This window comes from Sparus aurata, chromosome 16 (assembly GCF_900880675.1).
Source record: "Sparus aurata chromosome 16, fSpaAur1.1, whole genome shotgun sequence".
Lineage (NCBI taxonomy): Eukaryota > Metazoa > Chordata > Actinopteri > Spariformes > Sparidae > Sparus > Sparus aurata.
Window position 1 is genome coordinate 22964236 of NC_044202.1, and position 20538 is coordinate 22984773.

General features: G+C 41.9%; 3 protein-coding genes across 6 annotated transcripts; 1 reads left to right on the top strand and 2 right to left on the bottom strand.

The window, feature by feature from the left end:
• Positions 1-3289: 3289 nt before the first annotated feature.
• LOC115565997 (protein YIPF7) lies at positions 3290-8091 on the bottom strand. Of its 2 annotated transcripts, XM_030391732.1 has the most exons (7): positions 7982-8091; positions 7169-7231; positions 5629-5751; positions 4807-4943; positions 4293-4438; positions 3977-4158; positions 3290-3477 (listed from the first exon to the last, which is right to left on the bottom strand). In XM_030391732.1, the coding sequence occupies exons 3-7, from the start codon at positions 5748-5750 to the stop codon at positions 3315-3317; spliced, it is 750 nt and encodes a 249-aa protein (XP_030247592.1). In that variant the 5' UTR covers position 5751; positions 7169-7231; positions 7982-8091; the 3' UTR covers positions 3290-3314. The 2 variants fall into 2 exon arrangements, with proteins under 2 accessions (XP_030247592.1, XP_030247590.1); XM_030391730.1 differs by lacking the exon at positions 7982-8091 and having other exon boundaries at positions 7169-7272.
• lamtor3 (late endosomal/lysosomal adaptor, MAPK and MTOR activator 3) lies at positions 8062-10843 on the top strand. 3 transcript variants are annotated; one of them, XM_030391734.1, is made up of 7 exons: positions 8062-8198; positions 8461-8510; positions 8734-8768; positions 8862-8920; positions 9104-9237; positions 9537-9600; positions 10417-10843. In XM_030391734.1, exons 2-7 carry the CDS (start codon positions 8502-8504, stop codon positions 10488-10490), a joined length of 375 nt encoding a protein of 124 aa, XP_030247594.1. In that variant the 5' UTR covers positions 8062-8198; positions 8461-8501; the 3' UTR covers positions 10491-10843. The 3 variants fall into 3 exon arrangements, with proteins under 3 accessions (XP_030247594.1, XP_030247593.1, XP_030247595.1); XM_030391733.1 differs by having other exon boundaries at positions 8183-8280; XM_030391735.1 differs by lacking the exon at positions 8062-8198 and adding an exon at positions 8240-8330.
• A 104-nt stretch (positions 10844-10947) lies between these two features.
• dapp1 (dual adaptor of phosphotyrosine and 3-phosphoinositides) lies at positions 10948-20393 on the bottom strand. Its single transcript, XM_030391729.1, has 9 exons — positions 20229-20393; positions 17762-17884; positions 16800-16933; positions 15782-15912; positions 15203-15250; positions 15005-15067; positions 14753-14838; positions 13320-13407; positions 10948-11799 (listed from the first exon to the last, which is right to left on the bottom strand). Exons 1-9 carry the CDS (start codon positions 20285-20287, stop codon positions 11776-11778), a joined length of 756 nt encoding a protein of 251 aa, XP_030247589.1. The 5' UTR covers positions 20288-20393; the 3' UTR covers positions 10948-11775.
• Between the last annotated feature and the right edge of the window lie 145 nt (positions 20394-20538).

Genomic DNA, 20538 nt, shown 5'->3' on the forward strand with positions numbered 1-20538 from the left:
GAAAAACTTCCAACTTGAGAAATGGTACCATCAGAGGAGTATGCAAATGTGAATTTCTCCGGTTCTGGCAAGGAGCAAACAACAGAGTGTAGGGATAATGTGTGCTGCACAGTTTTACAGTGAAACCTACTGGGGAGCAATGCTGTCAGTGACAGTACACAGGCACTGTGTCCATATCATATTTCTGTCAACAAAGCAGAGGCGACAAATCAGGATATGGTCATAAGAATAGTTTCTGTGTAAACTGTAACCTATTTGAAAGGTATGAAAAAACACTGTCCTGTTGAATGAAAATACTCAGGTCAGTTTTTTTATTCTGTAAAGGAAATGAAAAACAGCTTTTTTTCTGTTGTTTAGTTAAGGACTTGTGACAACTAAGTATGATGGGCCAAGAAAAATGAGATGTAATGATAGGAGAGCCAACAGTTTATCCACATTACCTAAACCACTTTATTCTGAGGTCATCACAACTGATCTGTTGCTAGTAATCCCCCTTGTAAAGTAAGCTTTTTTGGGGGGCACACAGCTAGCTACAATAAGTGCAGTAGGTCAAAGTTCAAGCAGGAAGTGGGTCTGGTGGAAGTTGTGATGAATGTTTACAACAGACAGTTTAGGTATAAACTTTACTGTTCAGCTTTTTTTTTTTTTCAAATAAGTTCGACTGACCTTAGTTTGTTTCCAACCTGTCTGATTAAATGATCCCGGACTATAACAAACATCTGAAACAGGTCAAAGTATTTGTTGTACTTTTAGTGGTTAATTACAGATTGATTATGGATAAAAAACTTTCCTAGTGCAGCGTGAAATGTTACCATCCTTCAGCATAGCCTCATTCTTAAAGCAGCGCTGTGGTGTTTCTGTCTGACTCACCGTGACGGAGCTCAGTCTTGGTCCCTCCACTGAGCAGAAACACAGAGCAGAGAGAGATCATGGCCTTGGTATTCAGTCCCTCGGTGGTGGACCCTGTCAGCGTGTGCAGCACCCGAGGGACCGGATCCACCTTACTGATTGGAGTGAGACCCTTTAGAAGTTACCAGTTGTTAATATCACAGTGAATTGTGTCGACATCCGTGTCCCCCCCCCCTCCCCCTCCCCCTCCCCTGCCCGCTCTCCCTGCTCTTAAAGCAAGTTGTCTGCAGAACATCACTGACTTGGCAGTTGTCAGCGTCCGCTCAGACGCCCATACATCATTGAGGCTGTGTGAAAAATTAGTTCCTTTTCTTCCACTGAACGCTCCACATCTCTGTGGACTCCGACTGTTAACATCCTCCTCGTTTCACATTCACATCTGCAGATCGTTGTCCTTTTTTCGTACTGAGCTTAGAAAAGGACAGTAGCAGGAACGATACTGCAATGTTTCTGCACACAGAAGGACTAAGCAGTGTGTTAGAAATGGCAAAGACATTTTCTTTTTGTAACCACATAACAACTTTCTGTCAGATTCACATTCATTTTCTTAGTTCAGAACACTGCTAGACGTGGGACAGAAGATAAATGTAACCTCGCTCAGCGGTGAAAATGGTTTTGACATTGCTGAAGTATGATGTTGTGGCTCCCTCTCCTGCAATAACTGGGAATGGCTACTTCGTGGTGATGGGTATGAATCAAAAATGGGAACCTTGTCATTTATTTTTATGAAAAGGAACTTTCAGTTGAAAGTGATAACTCTCAAAACACAATACATAATAGATCAATCTCACACTCTCCCTCCACCTACCTGTACAGTGTCCCGTGGATTGTGTATCAATTAATATCTAATTCAAATTTGAATTATCATAATCCAGCTTGTTTCTCATGAGCCTCATGCAAAATACAGACAACGCTTAACGGTTTAATTATTGACGTGATGCATTATCAAATCAGAATTCACTATTTCATAAGGCTTGAACCCTATTGAGTTTGCGGTGGCTTATTATTAGGGCCCAAGCACCAAAACGGTGTGAGGGGTGGTGAATATCAGTGATTCAGCATTAAAACAGGAAGTTGCTGTAACACGACTGTTCTGATCAAATACAACTTTCAATGTGGATCCGGCTAAAGGATCAGACCCAAGAAAATTTTCTCACTTTCATTTCTGTCATCCAGGTCATGGTCATTCTAGGTGCTGAACAACTGGCAACTGGATGTGTTTTACTTTCTTGAAGACATTTCTCCTCTCATTGAAGAGGCTGCTTCCGTTCTAACTAACTTAGTTAGATGGATGAGAGGCGAAAATGTCTTCAAGAAACTGACACACATCCAGTTGCCTGTGGTTACCATTGTGGGAGGGATGCCCTTCAACTGGTATGGGAGTATGAAAGAACATCCATAAAGGTGGCTGATTACAGGAACCACCAGCGATTCAACTTGAGATGCAGGCTAAACAGGATAATACCTGTAAGAGTTTACGCCTGGGTTCCAGCACAGGGCCACAAGGATCCTTCAGAGGGCTCAGAACCAGCAACCTGGTGACCAGTTGTTCAACAGGTTAATTTCACCGTCGATGCACTCATTGCTAAGACTGACCAGACAATTGAGGAACTAACATCAACGCTACCATGCAGTGTCCAGGAAAATGTCTCCAAGTTTGTTGAGATGGCAAAAGTTTCACAGCACACTAAAGATTCCGAACATTGCAGGGGTGTCAAAGCAACTTACTATTACACTTGTTCAATGGCATAACATACACTCATGCTGAGGGTGGACTCATTTTGTTGGACATTTACCTTTGGCCCTTTTTGGTTGAAGACTGTCTGTTATGGTTCAAAGCCTAAGCTAGATCCAGAGAACTGTGAGAGAACCTAAGATTTAAGGACTAAATGAAAGACGACTAGGAAAGAATCCTAACTAATACACGGACATTTTTATTCATTAAAATCCTTGAGGCCAAAATAAATTACATTACAGAGCATCAAGGTACTGTAACATGTAAGTATGAGATATAGTTTCAGGAAATATTACAGCAAAATCTTAGTAGACCAATGATGAAATCATATGAGAAAAATTATATAGTACATGTATGAATATACTTTCAGCTTCCTTTAAGAGAAGATAGAGGAAATGTGCACATTTTCTTCTGAATGGTTTTAGAGACTCAGCCTGGAACTGAAGCTCTGTCATATGCAACCATCCAACAAGTTCACTTTTTATCCCAGTCAGTGCTTTACCTTAACAATCAAATACACTGGGGCTGAAATCAAACCCCTTAACTTTGTAAACTAAGTAACATACCGATAATAGCAATAATAAGAATAAGAAGAAGAAGAATTATAATAAGAAGAATAATAAGAATAATAACAAAGATTGTACAGTAAATAGGTTTAATCCAGTAATAGTTAAAATACAGTGAACAATGCAAAAACTCCATAGAGCAAGGCACATGGGTAAGCTACCAACAGCTGCTGACCCTCCAGTGCCAGGGTGGAGGTAAAGATCTTGGAGGCAGAGAAACTACACCAACCGACCCCTAATAAGACCAGAACTGTACCCAGGATGCCTCTGTGAAAACAAAAACGACAGGTCTTTAGCCTTCTTTGTCAAACTAAAACCAGTTTTATTAAAAAAGTTACACAAAGACATATTTGAGCGTAAGTACAGATATCATACTAAAACATTCATTTGATTTAAATGAAAGTCACTCATATATGAATTGTACTTGAGTGCAAGTCTTAAAGTAGCTGATATCCAATGTACCTAAGGATCAAAAGTACAAGTAAAAGTAAATTATGCACTGTGGACCGATGATTGGCCTGGCCTGTTTTGGGTTTGATCTTTGAGTTCACCTCAGTACACCTTGAACATGAGTGGCTTGCTCATGAGTATTTCAACAGTTGTGCTGGGCTGTGCACAGGTGATCTGAATCCACTGCAGTCAATCCGGAGAGATTTTGAAATTTAGCCAAGATAAAAAAAAAGACTGTGACTGCCACATGTTTGTATGCTACTGGTTGCTTTCTGTTTGTGTTTTTTTATTTTACACAACCACTGAATATACTTACTGCAGAGAGTAGAAGACAGCAAGTGCAGAGATGGCCACCATGGGCAGCAGGCAGTAGCCCAGGACACTGGCCACGCAGCCGTAAGACACGGACAGGGAACTCATCAGACTCAGCAGAATGTACATCCCAATACAGGCTGTAGCACTGGTCCCATACACATAACCGAAGTGAGCTTTACCTGCCTAAATATGTGAGAATAAAGAAATAAACACACTTGTTGATTGTACATATACAGCAAGGCACTGAATGTTGAATAGTGTCCCTTGTATTGGTCATATACGTTGAGATTGGCAGCAGCATCATGCTTGTAACCCACCATCATTAAAGTGACCCCTAGTGCAACGCAGAAGACGATAGGACCTGTCAGATCAGTCTCATTCATAATGCTGCCGTCTGCAGGTTTGAAAGGGTTCAACACTGTCAGCGCCTTCTGCCAGATGTGGTCCAAATTGATGCCCAGCTCTAGACAATGCACAGAAGGAAAGGAAAGAGGAAAGAAAAGAAATAATTGAAAATCCAATCTTTGTACGTTGTTTGCGTGCTGTGCACAAAATGCTCCTCCAGGTCAGCCACTTATGCTTGCTGTTTGTTGCTGAGTAAAGTTCCAGCTACATGTGGCTTTCATTGTGCGTGGATGCAGGAATGTTACATGCAGTCATCAGTTTGGTCCCTCAGCTGTTTCCTGGGGTCAACACATTTGACCTCTATACGAATGGATGATTGCTGGCTGGATTTGAATTAATACAACATGGATAGTTATGATTAACAAATGAAAACATATTTTGTAAAAAGTACAAATCTTGCCACGAGGAAACAAAAGATCTTTATACCCTCAAGAAGGGGAGGTTCCTCCTCAAGAGGAACTGTTCCCGTGCTGTCCACAGTCCCAGCAGGATGGTAGAACTGTCCAGTGTACTGCTGCTCCATGGAATGATCCACATCACCCGGTGTAAAAGCCTGCGTTCCACTGGAAACAACACAGTTGCAAGAACAGATATTAAAACCTCACTGAAGTGGTATCAAAGTAGTCTTATGATAATGATATATATGATTTAAAGGTAGGAAAAATGTACACTCTTTTCCAAACTCGGCCGCTCCCGCCTTTACCCGAAGGTTCAATTTGTAAGAAAAGTTGATTTTTGTGTGTCATTCACACCTCGTCCAGTCCTGACACTTTGGGGTTGTAGTTTTGGTTGGCCACCATCCCAAGAAGTTGAGGTGATGAAATGGAAATGAGACTCAAAAATCAACTGCTCTTACAAATGCGACCTTTAGGTGAGTGCGATTCCTAGATGTCCCAGAATGCATTTTGACAGCCCTAGTGAAAAAGCTAGAACTTCTGGTGCCCTTAAGTGGACACATGTTGACATAAAGAGTCATCTACAGCAAATCTTCACCATAACAAGGACGTTAAAAATGAAGGAAGGGTCAGTACATCACTGAATCTTGCTTTAGGGCCAGACTGTGGTGACAGCTGTATTGAAGTCATTAGGAGATGCTTGTAGAAACACACTAAATCTTAACATATCTATGTCTAAGTAGTCATGGTATAATGTAGTAATGACTACTGGTCAACATGTTGCAATTTTTATTTTTTTCACATATCACCTAGACTTAAATCTAGGGGCATCCTCAAACATCTGTGTACTTACTCATTATAATAAGCAGGGTTTGGGGAATTGTAGGTTTCGTAGTAGGCCACAGGTTGACCCTGGTCATCTATGTAATATCCTGTCTGATAGAAGTCCTGGTCTAACTGCTGGAAGTCCCCCATCCTGAACAGAAGAACAAAGTTGAGACAAAATAACACAATACAACAGAGAAATTGCGTACAATAAGAACAGAGAGGCCTTCATCAGTGCCTTGGGTTACTAGGACTTGAGACACCTGATATCTATCAGGATCCAGAGTTCTCTGTAGCCACGGTATAACGACAGTGAAGAAAGTGAAGATGGGCGTGCTTCATACTTTGGTTTTGATTAATGACCATCGGTAGTTTTTGCTGGATCACAGCAGCCCTATAAACACTCACGTCTGGCGCTGAATTACTGAGTGTGTGATCTGATGAAGTGATAAGATTATGACATTGGCCGGTCCAGTGTTGGATATTTCTGGTTAACTGTCCAACTGTTACAGTGAGACGTGGAGAAATAAAAATATAAATACATCCAGAGGAGGCATTTATGCTTTTTATGCTAACACAAGACACCATTGCATGGACTTGCATGGATTATGTAATCAATAGAGGTTTTGTTGCTTTGTGGAATGCATGATGCATTAAAAGGCAAGAAAGTGAAGATTGATGATTCACAGTAAGATTATCGTAAAACCTGCTGTATCTGATTTGATACACAATCTTTCAAAATGATAATACTATAAAAAAAATTTTACATATATAAAATTAGGTGATTTTATGCTGCCTCAATCCAGTAAAAATGGCAAAAATATTCATGTTAAACTACAAGTGGGTCAAAAGTTTATGACAGCAATTTTGGATGTCTCAATGAAAGGCCCTCCAGGACATCTAACCCCAGGTAGAATGATCTGTGAACTGCACGTATGTGATTGCACGCAACTTTTTTTTACACTGACGATGTAGAAGTCTCCAGAACTGCTATATCAAATAGGATTCACTTTCCATTAGAGGGTCTGCCTCCTCAAGAGCACGATGACCATGCACATGCACAGTCAAGACGTATTCTAGGTTTCTACCTAGTCTTGTTATTTTCTTCTCTGTCAAACATCTGTCCATCATGTGCCAAATTGTTTTAATTTCTGAATAATTATAATTCTTGTTTGAATCAGAACACTTATGTTATTTTATCATCCCAAAAATCAATACATCTGATTCTTGGACTTATTTCACTGAAGACATGTTGACTATTCATAGCGGGGAAAAGCACCGGTGGAACTAATACAATGAATTATGGCTCTGCCCCAGGAATATTGCAAACTAGCAAACTATCGTTATTTAGGTTTCAGTCCTCATTTTACCCTCTGGTTCCCCTGAGTTTGGCAACATGTGATTATCAATATAATGGTTAAACTATGTTCTTTGAATTATGATGCAAAATGACTGTGAATCTGACGACCACTCGCTCATGACAAACAATCCAAAAGTAGAAGAAAAATAAGAGCGTATAGGCTTACAGGTCACATAGCTACCTCTTCATCCCTCCTCGATAAACTCACCTGATTGAGTGTGAAGTACTCAGCCAGCAGTGTGGAAGGCTTCCTCCCAGACGCTTCACAGAGCTGTGTGGTGTTGTCAGGGACAGAGAACATGTGAAGCCCCGTCTGTTAGAATATACTATTAATAGTTGGCTATATTTAGACGTGGTCTCAGAGACCATGCAGTTCTAGTTGAGACAGAATCAAGAGGCACTGAGCAGTTCTCCTATCCCTGTCCATGCTTGATATGTCTTTTATTAACTCCAAACAACAAGCCTTGTCAAAATAATATTGAAGCATTAGTAAACAATATGTATAATAGGTTCCCAGACAACTTCTTCACCCTGTATTTACATTTTTATAATGAGCAACTGTCATAGCCTTCTCACAAGACTTGGATTCAGTGGCTTGGTGTACTATTTGAATTCTAGTTTCTAGTTTATACACGTGATTTTGCTTGTGGAATAATTGAAAAGACACAATAGAAGTTTTTTGATCTATCAAAATGACTCCAGAGGATTATAATGCAAACAGTGGGCCAACAAATGAGCCACCTGAAAACAGTGGTACCCAGAATAGGTCTGTTTAACAGTTTCAATATGTATTGCTTGTGCACAGAGTTGATCAGCAGTCATATAGAAGTTAAAAGTCTTAGTGTTGAGAATGAGCATCAATATTCATAATTAGGAGAAGAAGGGTTAGAAGATTAGGATTAAAGGAGGAATAAAAATTCCTAATTTAAAAAAAAAGTTTGTCTCCTATCTCTGTATTTACATTAAACATGAAGAATGTTAATAGAATTATAGCAAATGCACAATATCATCACAGTGCTACCTTTATCTGCTCCCTGTTACAGTGTGGACATTTCAGTCTAGCAGCTGTTGCGTGCTGCGTCAGTGCGCAGTGCGTCACGCGGTGCAGGAATGCTGCGCAGCGCTGACCGTCCTCAACACTTCCTCGCGAGCCGGAAACAAAACAAGTGTGTCATGTGATTCCTGCTGTTAGCTCTTGGCTGTTATGTTGCTGCTCGATGTTAAGTGATTCAGAGAAGGTTTGTGAGCCGCTGACCTGTTTGTGTTTGTATCCACGTTTATCTGTCACTCTATATGTACAGAGTCACTCGGCGTGCAGAGGTAGAGTTGGCGTTTCACAGACTACAGGAAGTAACAGCTGCCTAAATACCGTCAGTTATCTAGCTCACTAGCTGCTATGTTAGCAGGCTTTAATTCACTTTGTAGAGCCGACGTTTGTTCATTGACAGCCGGTGAAGTTTCTCTTTTTTTCTCTTAATGGAGCCTGTTTTCTCTCCACAGTAGCTCAGCAGTCTGGAGAACACGACAGAAGACTGGCCACCATGGCTGATGTGAGTGTGGCCTGTCTGTCTCTCTCACTGTCTGTCTGTCTGTCTGTTTGTCTCTCTCTCACTGGTCAGCCCTGCCCTTCTCTGTCACGGAGAGAGAAACACATTATGGGATGTTTATATTTTAAAACCACAAATAAAAAGTCGCATATGTGTGGCGTATACAGTGTTCTAGCTGTACACAGTTTGCGGGAAAACCTCAATAAGAAACTTGTCTTCTTTGCAGGATTTGAAGAGATACCTGTACAAACAGCTGCAGAGGTGTGTATACATGATGTGACATGCTGGTGAGGCTGTGGTGTTGAGTCATTATAAAAGAAAACAAGAAAAATACTGTTTGTTCTCCTCCCCCAGTGTTGAAGGTCTTCATGCTATTGTAGTGACAGACAGAGATGGTGTCCCAGTTATCAAAGGTAAGGCACTGTCATCCATCTATCCTCATTGATATATCAGGTCAAATTATGTACACGCACCCTTTCTGTCATACCATGCTTGTCTGCAACCCCACAGCGAAGGGGAACCGCACTGATCCATGGTGGTCCTGCTGGGTCACTGTCTGGAGATTCATCGCTGTCATTGTTTCTGTGTCCCTGTAGTTGCCAATGACAACGCCCCGGTCCACGCGCTGAGACCTGGCTTCCTGTCCACGTTCGCTCTGGCCACAGATCAGGGCAGCAAGCTGGGCCTCTCCAAGAACAAGAGCATCATCTGCTACTACAATACCTACCAGGTCAGACGACAGCCTCCAACGATCACACGTTATAGATTTGTCTGATAAATGATGCGAGTCTTTGCTCTTTCAAGTGGGCTCCAACCACCGAAATGATGTCTAAAGATGATGATTGAACATTTATTCACAACTGTACATACTACATAGCCTGTTTCTGCAGAGGCTCTACTCAGCTTTCAGATGTAGCACTATCTGTTTTCATATAGAGCCCCACCCTACCACCCAACATGTTAGCTGTGGATGTGATCCTCTTTTCCTGTTTATGTCCAACATGTCTGTTGTGTCTCCGTGCTGAACAGATCGTGCAGTTCAATCGGTTACCACTGGTCATCAGTTTCATTGCCAGCAGCAGCGCCAACACAGGTAACCAGCCATCTCTGTCCATGATCACTGTACGTTGTTCCCCTCAGTCGGCTGTAAGAGCACTTAGTTTCTGTTGTTTTTCTAAAAGCTGCACCAGGAAGCATCTTATGAATAAATAAGTATGTGATCAGATAGCTGGTTCTATTTTGGATCCACGTTGGTAAGATACCTGGACTTGTAAAACTCTTGTAGATCATCTCTTGCCCTTTTCTGACATTGTGTGCAAAAAGAAAGAAGAAAAACAAAAAACTTGTGAGGCTTGCCTGCTGAGCGACACAGTTATTCAGATATTTTTGGGCGAGGGGAACTCACACCAGAGGGGAGAATTTAAAGTATGATGTCGTGAAAAAAAAAAAAGTAGGTCTCAGCCTACTGCTGGTGTTGCACCTTCTTTTAGCTACTCAACAGTTGGTTAGTATAGAATTACAACCGCGCCCTGTTCAGAAGCTCTCCAGATATCAGACAACAGATTTGCAATAAATTGTAAAACAAAATGAACACAATAATGATGTTTCAGCTGCCGACGAGTAGGACCTAAGTTTAGTACTGCAGTGAAAATATTGTGGAGGCAGGGGGTTTAATCTTCTGAGGGATAATGAGCTCATGATGTCATATCTGCCTGCTGTAGTCAGCGATCTGTGCGGAGCTGTTACTTTGTGCTGCTGCTGGTGTCGGCGGAGAGATCAGGTGTTCAACACAGACGTGGCACATCACCCTGTGTTGAACACGTGTCATTTCTCACATGCCCTCCTCGTGTTTTTGTTGGGCATCTAGTCGACTGTTTAGGTTAGAGCTGTCCGCTTTGTGTGTCCTCAGGTCTCATCATGAGTCTGGAGAAGGAGCTGGCCCCTCTAATAGAGGAGCTGAGGCAGGTGGTGGAGGTGACATAAGCTCAGAAACAGACAGAAACGACGCTTTGCAGGATCCACAGCAAAATCACTCGTCTGGATCGCGTCCTGCTCATGGAATCTCTGTCTCTGAAAGGGTGCATTCAAGTCCCGTGGGGAAAACCTGTCTGGAGGTTTTCACACTTCCACATAATTTCCTGGAAGTGTTACCATCTCCTGACCTGTTTACGTCATGATTCAACTTTCCTGTTCTCGTTTCTTTCTGTTGACTTTGCTTTCTGCCATTTTCTATAGACTTTAGGTGCTCCTCATCAGCATTTTCACAGCTAAGACAGAGTTTATATGTCGAATCAAATGTCACAAAGTCTGAATAAATGTTAAGTTTTTGCACCTAACGTGGTTTCCCCTGTTCTTTTTTACGTTGTCAAAGGAACAGGGCACCCAAAAATGAATATGCAGTCATTATCCACTCACCCCATGAAAGTCCGAGTGATAATCCTTCACTTTGTTGTTTTTATTTCAAATCAATACAGTTATTAATGTCCTCAGTAAAGTCTCATGCAACACTCACCACCCATAGCTGAGAGGTCGGTCTCTCCTTTCAGACACGTGACATACAGTATGTGCAGAGACGCAGGTAACCACATTAACATCAGTACGGTGACTGACTGCAGATCAGCCACAACGTTAAAACCACTGACAGGTGATGAGAGTAGCATTGCTCGTCTCATTATAAGGCAGTGTTCTGCTGTGAGGACCCCTCAGAGGACAAGTGACACCTTGATGTGTCAGACCTGTTTTGGTTGCTAAAGGGGAACTCCACGAGATATAAATCAGCTGGTTTTAATGTTGTGGCTGTTCGGTGTATGTGTGAAAGAGCTCTTTGACCTGTTTCTCACCAGCAGAAACCAAAGGGCCTGGGCTGGCAGCCATTAGACCGGGTAGGGAGATCAGAAATGATCCAGAGGCCGACTGACACACTGTTGGTTTGGGTGTTATAGAATAATGCAAGTAATGCCCTTGAGTGATTCTAAAAGCAAATGTTCATGTTCACTGTGCTAGAAACAAACGTCCTAAAGACAAGTAGAGTTAGTCTGCTAACAGGAGATTTTGATAAATTAAGCATCTTTGTTCTCATTAAATATATCACAAAGCAAAGTGGAGTCTCGTCCAAGTTGTTATCCTCTGGTCAGTGCAGTCAGGGAATCAGTCATGCTCAAGTTTACTCCTCCTTTTGAACGGTGCTGCTCCTCATTGTTCCTCCAGCTGATGGGATGTCCTCTACAAGGGTCGGGCTTCTCTCCATCTCCAGTGTCTCTGACAGCAGTCACTGACCTTTTCTGATCTGTGACTGGAAACAAGAGACACAAGAGTCGCTGTCAGCTGCAGCACTGACCATAACCACCAACAGATCGATGGTTTCACGCCCTGACAAACCGTCATTTACATTTTCAGAGTCTTCTTTATGAACTGTTACAGTTAAGACCCAAAAAGAACTCAATATAATACATGACCATCTTATGTTGTACAAACAAGTGTCTGGTGCTTAATTAAATCATGACAAAACATGCTTCCAAGTCTGGCTTGGAAAGTAATTAATGTTCAAGAAAGAAATGACATTACAGTATTAATGTTAGACAGATACACAATAGTATGTCCTATGGAAGAAACTGGGAGGAAAAGGAAAGAAGAACTAAGAAATTGACGAATAAAGGAAGTAATTACAAAACTGGAGTTTTAATAATAAAACCTTTAGTTTTATTGAAATAGTTTTTTTTAACGACGGTCTTCCCTCCAATCAACAAAATAAATAAGCAAAGCACTGGGCTGGAAAAAACAAAACAGAGTGAGCAGGAAGCTCTGTATCTTATTGTAAACTTTTGTACAGTGATTTTATAACTTAGGTTTACACAAGTTATGGGGAAAAACCTGCCGAAATCTAGATGCTAAGAAGATAAATGGATGAGCCAACTGAAAACTGCCATGAGGATTCAACTATTCAACACCTGTTACTGAAGTGTCAGAGGTGTAGAGGTGTGTGGGGGAGATGAATGATGTCTTTTACCTTGAAGTAAATCATAGCGCGGTAATGTGTGTTTTTTGAAATTATTTTTATTATTTTTATTATTATTTGTATTATTATTATTATTATTATTATTAATAATAATATTAATGTTATTATCATTATTATTATTATTATTATTATTATTAATATTATTATTACTATAATTATTATTATGTCTGCTGTTTCACCGTCAGATCCCTTCAGGTCAAGTCATCTTCTTTGAGGATTTTGAGTGGAATAAATGTCCCACTGAGCTTTCCTTAAACCTATGATATTAGTTTATTAGTTTATTAAACACCTCCCAACTGAAGTCTGTCTTTTAATGAACTATATATAATTCAACATACGTTTAGTTCAAATGCAGGTGTCTTAAAATCGAGGGCACTTTATTCGTTCCCACTGTTTTACAGCACAAACCTTTTGTTCATGTTCAGCTCAGAAGGATTCCAGTTAGGGTCGTAAGCTACACACTGTAATAAATACAGAAGTGTGTTTAGGCAGCAGAGGAGAGAACTTTCCAGTAACAAGGAAGTGAGTTCATATTACACAAGAAAAAAATCCTTTGTTGCACTGTTTTCTATCAAATTTCCCTAAACCTGCCTCGTCATCGTCTCAGCCTCCACAGACCATTCCCTCATTCCCCAGAATGCTCTTTGGTAATAAAGTCTGGACTGTGCTATAAGTCTATTGATTATCAATATTAGTTTTGAGTGTAGTCCCTGTGACATGGAGTGAGTGAAGAGCGAAGGACTTCCAGTTTGAGCTTCTGGTAAACATATCCCATATCGCAGTCTGAACACACTCACCAGTTTCCACCTCAGGATCTTGATCCACTCGTCCGCCTCCACACCCGTCTTTGTGCAGAGATAAAATGTCCTCTCAGGAAACACCAGGCTGTGGACACACAGAGATATGAAGGGCCGCGCGTTACAGTGCACAATCTAACCATGTGCTTCTGTCATTTGTCGTCTGATTACTACGAAGTGACCGCACTCTCAAGATAAGAGCGTCAGCTGTCCACGTTGTCCACAGTGCGACTTGAGACATCACAGCGACTTCTGGAACACAGTGTGTTGCAGTGCCGGCTCCATGACATCGTTGCCAGATGTGAGCCAATAGAAGAGTGAGTCATCGAGTCTTATTTTAGACTGTCATTTCCACCAAACCTCGTTTTAATTCACAGTGAAGTTGTTACGGTTTCATTAAGATATGTCTCTCAAGTTTAAAGGGTAGGTTCACTATTTTTTTGCTTGCTCTTTTAACTTTTTTCCCCTTCCAGCTGTACGTCAGCCATTGCATATTAATCATGAGCCTGAGCAGTCGCTGCTGTAGAAAACACAACCAATCAGATGATAACATCTGCTTCCGTTCCAACATAAACGTCACTGACAGAAGAATGACCACAATTCTAGAAAGAAACAGAAATGTTTTTTTTTAATCCAAATCTGTAAGTGAGAAGATAAACGGAGGTTCTAAGCTCTCAAACGTCAGCGCTGCCTCTCAGCATGGGCCCACTTCTCCTTCCCTCCCCCTCTTTCCTTCTCTTATTTAGCTCTTCAAACTTCCTCTTTTTCAAAGAGAACAGATGTCAGATTTTGCTGCCAGGGGGAAGTACGACGGTGGCCTGACCTGAATGGACTTGCTTTGCTGTGTCTTCATCGCGCTGACGCCATCTGACACATGCTGCTCTGTATTTGTGTCCGTATTGCATATTCATGTCTGTTCATTATGTCACACACTCACACTTTCACATCGTGTTGTCATTCTTCATTTGTGTGCTCATGCTTAAAAAACATTGAAAGAATTCCTTCATTGTTGAAATGATTGAAAACTAATATTTAAATGTACTCCATAACCAACACAAGCCCTTACACGTGGGACAAAAGACTCTCATACTTGAGATTATAAACTAGCATGAAACTAAGGCTATCACTCAATGTCAAACCTGTGGGTAAACTGGACTGTACCATTAACTGTCGAACTTTGACCTGAAATGAAAGCTGCTCTTTACAAAGTGGCGCCGGCTGCAAACAAAAAGGTTTTGCCAAGTCAGAGATTAAACCTCACTGTCTATACTTCCTTCCTTCTATCCTTTTGCACATTCCTAAAACACACTGATCAGGACATGTCATACCTGCTGGCAGTTTTCCAAACCAAATCAAAATTCTTGTGTTTGGACGTGATATTGTCACATCTGGTACAGCCTCCCAGTGCGGAAGACTGACCGAGCGTCACTTACCAGAAACAGTTGACTCTGTCCTGAGAGTAGTCGAACTGGACTGCAGAGCAGGCTCTCAGATCCAGGGTTCGGATCGGCTCCTCACACTGCAACAGAGACACTCTTGCATCAGCTCACACCCTCTTGTTGTTTGTCCGGTGTGATTTGAAGGAGGTGAAATCTAATCCAAATACTTCAATCTCACACTCTAATCCTTAAAGCCAAGTGAAAGTGAAGTAGCGCGTTTTGTGCACGAGGCCAGGTCAGACTCACCGCTTTGTCTTTGAAGTACTTGAGCTCATATCTGTTCAGTGTGAACCACCTCTGCTTCCAGTTCTGCAAAAAAAAAAAAAAAAGTTTGGATGTGTATTAAATATCACCTCAGTGTTAGAGGACAGCTGAGAACAGATTCCTGATATAAATGGTCCTGTGTTCAGACACGGTGAGGTGTCACAGTTCCTCCTCTCTTACCTTTACAAGCGCTCCTTGTTTCACCAGGTAGCCTTCCTTTGTGCCCAGCTGAAACGACAGGCCTTCTTTTAGTTATTATAACACAAATTGTTGTGGACATGGATCTGGGGCAAATTCATCTTAACTCAAGGTACAATGACAAGGGTTTTTTAAATTTATGTTGGAGCTTTCAGCCACCACCCCATGATTTATCATCAGTGAATGAAGTTGTTCAGTTCAGTCAACACACGGACCGAACTATGTATCTCTGGAGTGAACATGTTCTGCATCAGTGTGTGGGCAGGTGTTCCCATCAGAACACTGCATTGAGATGATCAATGTTAATTGTTGCAGCTACGATTGGCGGTATTTAGTGAACCATCAGTCACTTTGGTGAAAAAAAGAGAGAAATAATGGCCAAAAACTAAAACATAATACCCATGTTGTAATAACACAGAACTATCTATTGAGGCTGGCTGTGCAGATGAGCTGAATTTGAACCCTGCTGTACATCACAGAGGTATTTGGTAACATCCTGGTATCAGCTGCTGACAGGTGTGTGCAGTACAGTGGGTGTGCAGTTCAGCGGGCGTACAGTACCGATGGAGCACTCGGCACCAGATCGTTCTCCGTGCGGCCCGTCTGTATGGCCGTGTGAACCCGCACGGATTCGTAGATGGACGGCTCCTCCACGCGCCAGGGGTACGGACACTTCAGCACAATGAGGGTTCCTGGTTCAGAGGCAGTGAGGAGGTTACAGCCCGACTGGGAACATACAGCATCAACAACGCAACACACACACACACACGTGGGACTATGTTCTTGTCAAGTGGAGAATATGGAGCAGAGATTTTCTACCACTGCAGGGGAAGTGTTGTAAAGTTTCATCTGCATTGTGTCAGGTGTGCAGTACGCAACGCAGAGAAATATTGTGTTGTAATCCTGTAATAGCCCAGTCGACAGCCGGCCGAGGTTGTTTATGTAACACCTTACTCTGTATGAAATGAAGGAAGTCGTGTAGCTACACAGTACACATGCATGATGTTGATGAGAACATCGGGTGTCTTCCTCGCTGTGTGTGCTGACTTTTCTGATAAACAAATGCGCTGAATGACATTTTCTTCACGGCGCTCTGAAGTCTTACTAATACCACCTAATGTTTTGAAAAAAATCAGAAAATGAAAGTCGTTCAACTGATTTAAATTGCATTGTCCGCCCTGCCTCTGACAGAGTGGACACTGTCAGCATCCTACAGATGTCAGAAAACCATGTTAACTACCGGACTGTTGTGCATGACTTCTGACTGGCATATTTCCGTTTGAAAAGACGCCCACAACTGGTTCAAAAGTGAAGTTGTTGCAAATGTTTACATTTAGACCATATTTCACTGGAATTTGCAATATTGCCTAGAATTAAAAAAGTGTAGATGTGGTTTCTTTTAGTCGGGCTCAGACAGGAAATCACCCAGTGTTTCAGCTGGAGGTCAACACTGGAGGTCAACATCCCGGTTTGTGCTCACCGGTATGTGTCTCAAATGAGGAAAATGTACGTACGGCAAAAAAAAAAAATGCAGTGAAAGGCAGTATGCTCGTTGGATGAGATCTGAAGTCCTGCATACCTGTGTCACTGCCCAGCAGAGGCTGGTTGGCGAAGTGGTTGACAAAATCGTGAAGGGTGGAGAACTCGTTAAACCCGAACACGTAGCCGCGGTCCTTGCGTGTCACGTGAAAATGCTTGACAGAATCCTTCGCCCTGCGCCACATGACAAACAAACCAAAAGCAAGGTTGCATTGAAAGGTTCGCATTGAAAAAATGTCAGTCTTCATAGTAAACATTACACAGCAGGACTCAGAGATCTGAGTGACACAGATGCAGCTCAGAGGAAGAAGCCTGAAAATGAAATAGTAAATCGACTGGGAGGCAGATCTGCCTGAAGACAGAGAACCGAACTAGAGATCTTCAGATTTTGCACAATGTAAACAGAACTATACATGATGACAGTCAAGGAGAATAATGACTGTACTGGTATTGTAAAGATCATGGCAGAGACAGTTTCCTCCATTTCTGTTGTTCACAGGCTTCTATCTTTAATTTACTGATTTTGAAAATGAGTAGTATTCTTCTAACAGTGTGCACATTAAATGAGCAAACTGAATGCAGGATATGAGCACGACAGGCATTTGTGCATGTTTGCATCTTAACAATGCAACACTGTATCATACTGTTTTAAAGCTAATTGTAGCTGTAAGCGGCACTGTTGCCCGAGCAGAAATCCCCCTTTTGGACAAAAAACACATCTTATCTATCTCTGTGCAGTATGTGCTCACTTTTGGCAGGCTGCCCACCACTGCGTTTTAATATTGGCTCTCGGAGGGAAACAGTTTGGGCAGGATACGCCCTACATTAAGATAACTCATTTTAGCATCTGCTGAACTACTCTAAAGTAGGCTCATGATGAGTTTCAACACCAGTAATTTACTGTGACAAGACATGTTTATGGTGCCACCACTTGAGAGTTAAAATGACCAAAACCAGAACTGTTATTCTCACTGAGAGTCAGTGTGTTACAGACAGACTGACCTGACAGACAGAGCGAAGCAGCCTGGTCCCTCATTGCTGTTTCGCAGGAGATAGCTTCCATCAGTCCCGTTGGACAAGAGAAGGGCCTCTGCAGCGTGGCGGGACAGGTCATAGTGGTACCACCTGCAACACAGGCGAGAAGAAATAACCTGGAAGTTACAGGTTTTAGTGAACTAACAACCAGAGTTGATCAATTGAATTTAAAATCTAAAAAAAAATAGATTAATTTAAATGTCCTAGTTCAGGAAAAACATAATCGATATTGACATGAAGCCACTAAACCTGCATGATGTAACAGCTTGTCTCTAAAAGCTCAGGCCAGCGGCACCTCTGCTTCCTCCACCTCTTTCCCTCGTTCATTTTCTGCGAGAGATGTGCAGTATAATTGCTTTTCTTAAGTTTTTGTAACACCGTTTGGAATCCACACTATTCCACCTGAATCACCTGAACACAGAGGTGTGACGTGCAGCACCTAGATGCCTATTTGTATGTAAACCGGTAACACGTGTGAAGAAGACATCTTCATATTAATACTAATCTCAGACTGTGAAACAGATGCAAAGGAAACTAGTAGAGGGATGTGAAAGTCCATCATTTGCATTATGAGAGGAAAACCATTCATGCCTCTAGCTCATGAAACATGAACATGATCTGCTTCCGTCCATATTTTGAAAGCAGCTGCAGGTTGATCAGTTCACTCTCTGCTGTGTGACCTCTGTGCTGCGGGGTTTCAGCATGTCTGCTCGTTGTTAATCTGTCACATACTTGTGTAGTGTCACCACAGATTGAAGTCAGGAATGCAGCGTAACCAGACCTGCCATGAATTCATGCAGCGATAGGAGTTAATATCCAAAACAAAAGTGTCTTAAGAAACAAACAGAGTCGGTCAGAAACCAAAAGTCCTCACATTTACAACGCTTAAACCAGCAAATATTTGAGATTTTTGCTGGGGGGGGGGGGTATGGGGCCGTTTTTTTTTTTGTTAGAGGGCACGTAATACGGAAGCAAAAAAAAATTAGACACCTTATCTCGTAATTATGAGAAAAGATCTCATAATTATGAGAAAAGATCTCGTAATTACGAGATCCGGATGTCGTAATTATGAGAAAAGATCTCGTAATTATGAGAGAATACTTTTACAGTAAATACTCTTGGTAATAAACTGAAGGTATCACGAAGGTATCCGGATTTCAAAGTAAAGGACGACATGAGAAAAAACAACAACAAAACATTGTGTCCATAAGTAGTTCAAGATTCATAAACTGCTGGATTTAGCACTTCCTAGACTACTTGCATGAATAATATGAAGTACTTTTACTGTGTACTTTTCGAGTAATCCTGTGTCAAGGACATTTCGCCCAACTTTTATGTGTTATTAAAAAACGTATTTTCTATTAGTAGACCAAGATTCATATACTGCTGAACTAAGTACTCCCTATTGTGTAACTATAATGAAGTACTTCTACTGTGTACTATTTAAGTAATCCTCTTTCAAAATCTATCCTCGTATGCTTCATGGGTCTGACTGAGACTGCAGTCTGACCCACACAGTCACCACCAGCCGCTCATCAGAGCGGCTTCAGTACGATTACCGTAAATGTTATTCACAATCAACGACGCACCTTTCCTTATCTCATAATTACTAGATCTTTTCTCGAAATTACGAGATAAGGCGACTTTTTTTTTTTTTTTATCAAGTGAATGCAATGCGCTTCTGTAACATACAACCCAGGAAAAAAAAAAACGACAAATTCTTCATTCAAGCAAGGGATGAATGGGACTTAAAACAGTGTTTACAATTTTAACATTTTTAATTGGGTAGTAAGCTGCTGAGTACAAAATCATTGCAAAAAATCTGTCATTGTATCAGTGATGCAGACTCCCTGTCAGAGGGGCACAGGGGGGTCTGGACTCAGAGGTACAGGGGCACTGGCCCCTGTTGGGCCCCCCTAGAACCGCCAGTTTACTAATACAATGTGCTGCTGGTTTGGAGTCACTGGGTCACATGGAAGATATTGAACAAAAACCTGCAATTATTTTGTATTAATATATTTATGCGAAGTAATTTAATGACGGTCCCTAACTCAGTCTCCAGCGGTTCAGCGCGAGACTCTGGAGGTGAGCTGACCGTCCTCCTGCTGCTCACACTGGGAGAACCTCAGTGAAGTCGCAGCTGGACCCGAGTGAAGAGCCGCCGAATATCCGACCTGAAACTAACTTCACCCCGGTATGTTACCAGTAAACATCCAGGCTACACCTGTGATTATTCTATTAAACCGGTTTTACCAAGACAGTCAACATTTAGCTCAAATGCTCTTAAAATACGTTCCATAAAGCGCATTCGTGAACACTTAGCGCGGTTCCGTCCATGTGGGCTCGTGACTCGTCCGCTTCGAGCAGAACACCGCGTTGTCCGTCAGGTGAGAGACAAACTCACGTCACAGTCTGATAAGATGAACAGTCTTACCCCAAAGTCCCCAGCTCGTCACTCATGTCCTCAGTGGACGCATCGCTGTAGAAACTCATGAGGAGGATCCAGTTACCAAACAGTCAAGCCACAGAGTTCGGACGATGGCCGGAAAGCTCAGCAAAGCAGACAGAAGTGAAAGCTGTCAGACACGCCCAGGAGGAAACAGTCCGCTGCTGAGGCTGTGAACTGTCAGCTCTGCCAGAGACCACACAGGGAAGCAGCAGGCACCTGCTTTGTACTGACTGACTGACTGACTGACTGTGTGTGTGTGTGTGTGTGTGTGTCTTGTATTTTAAAAGCATGGTCT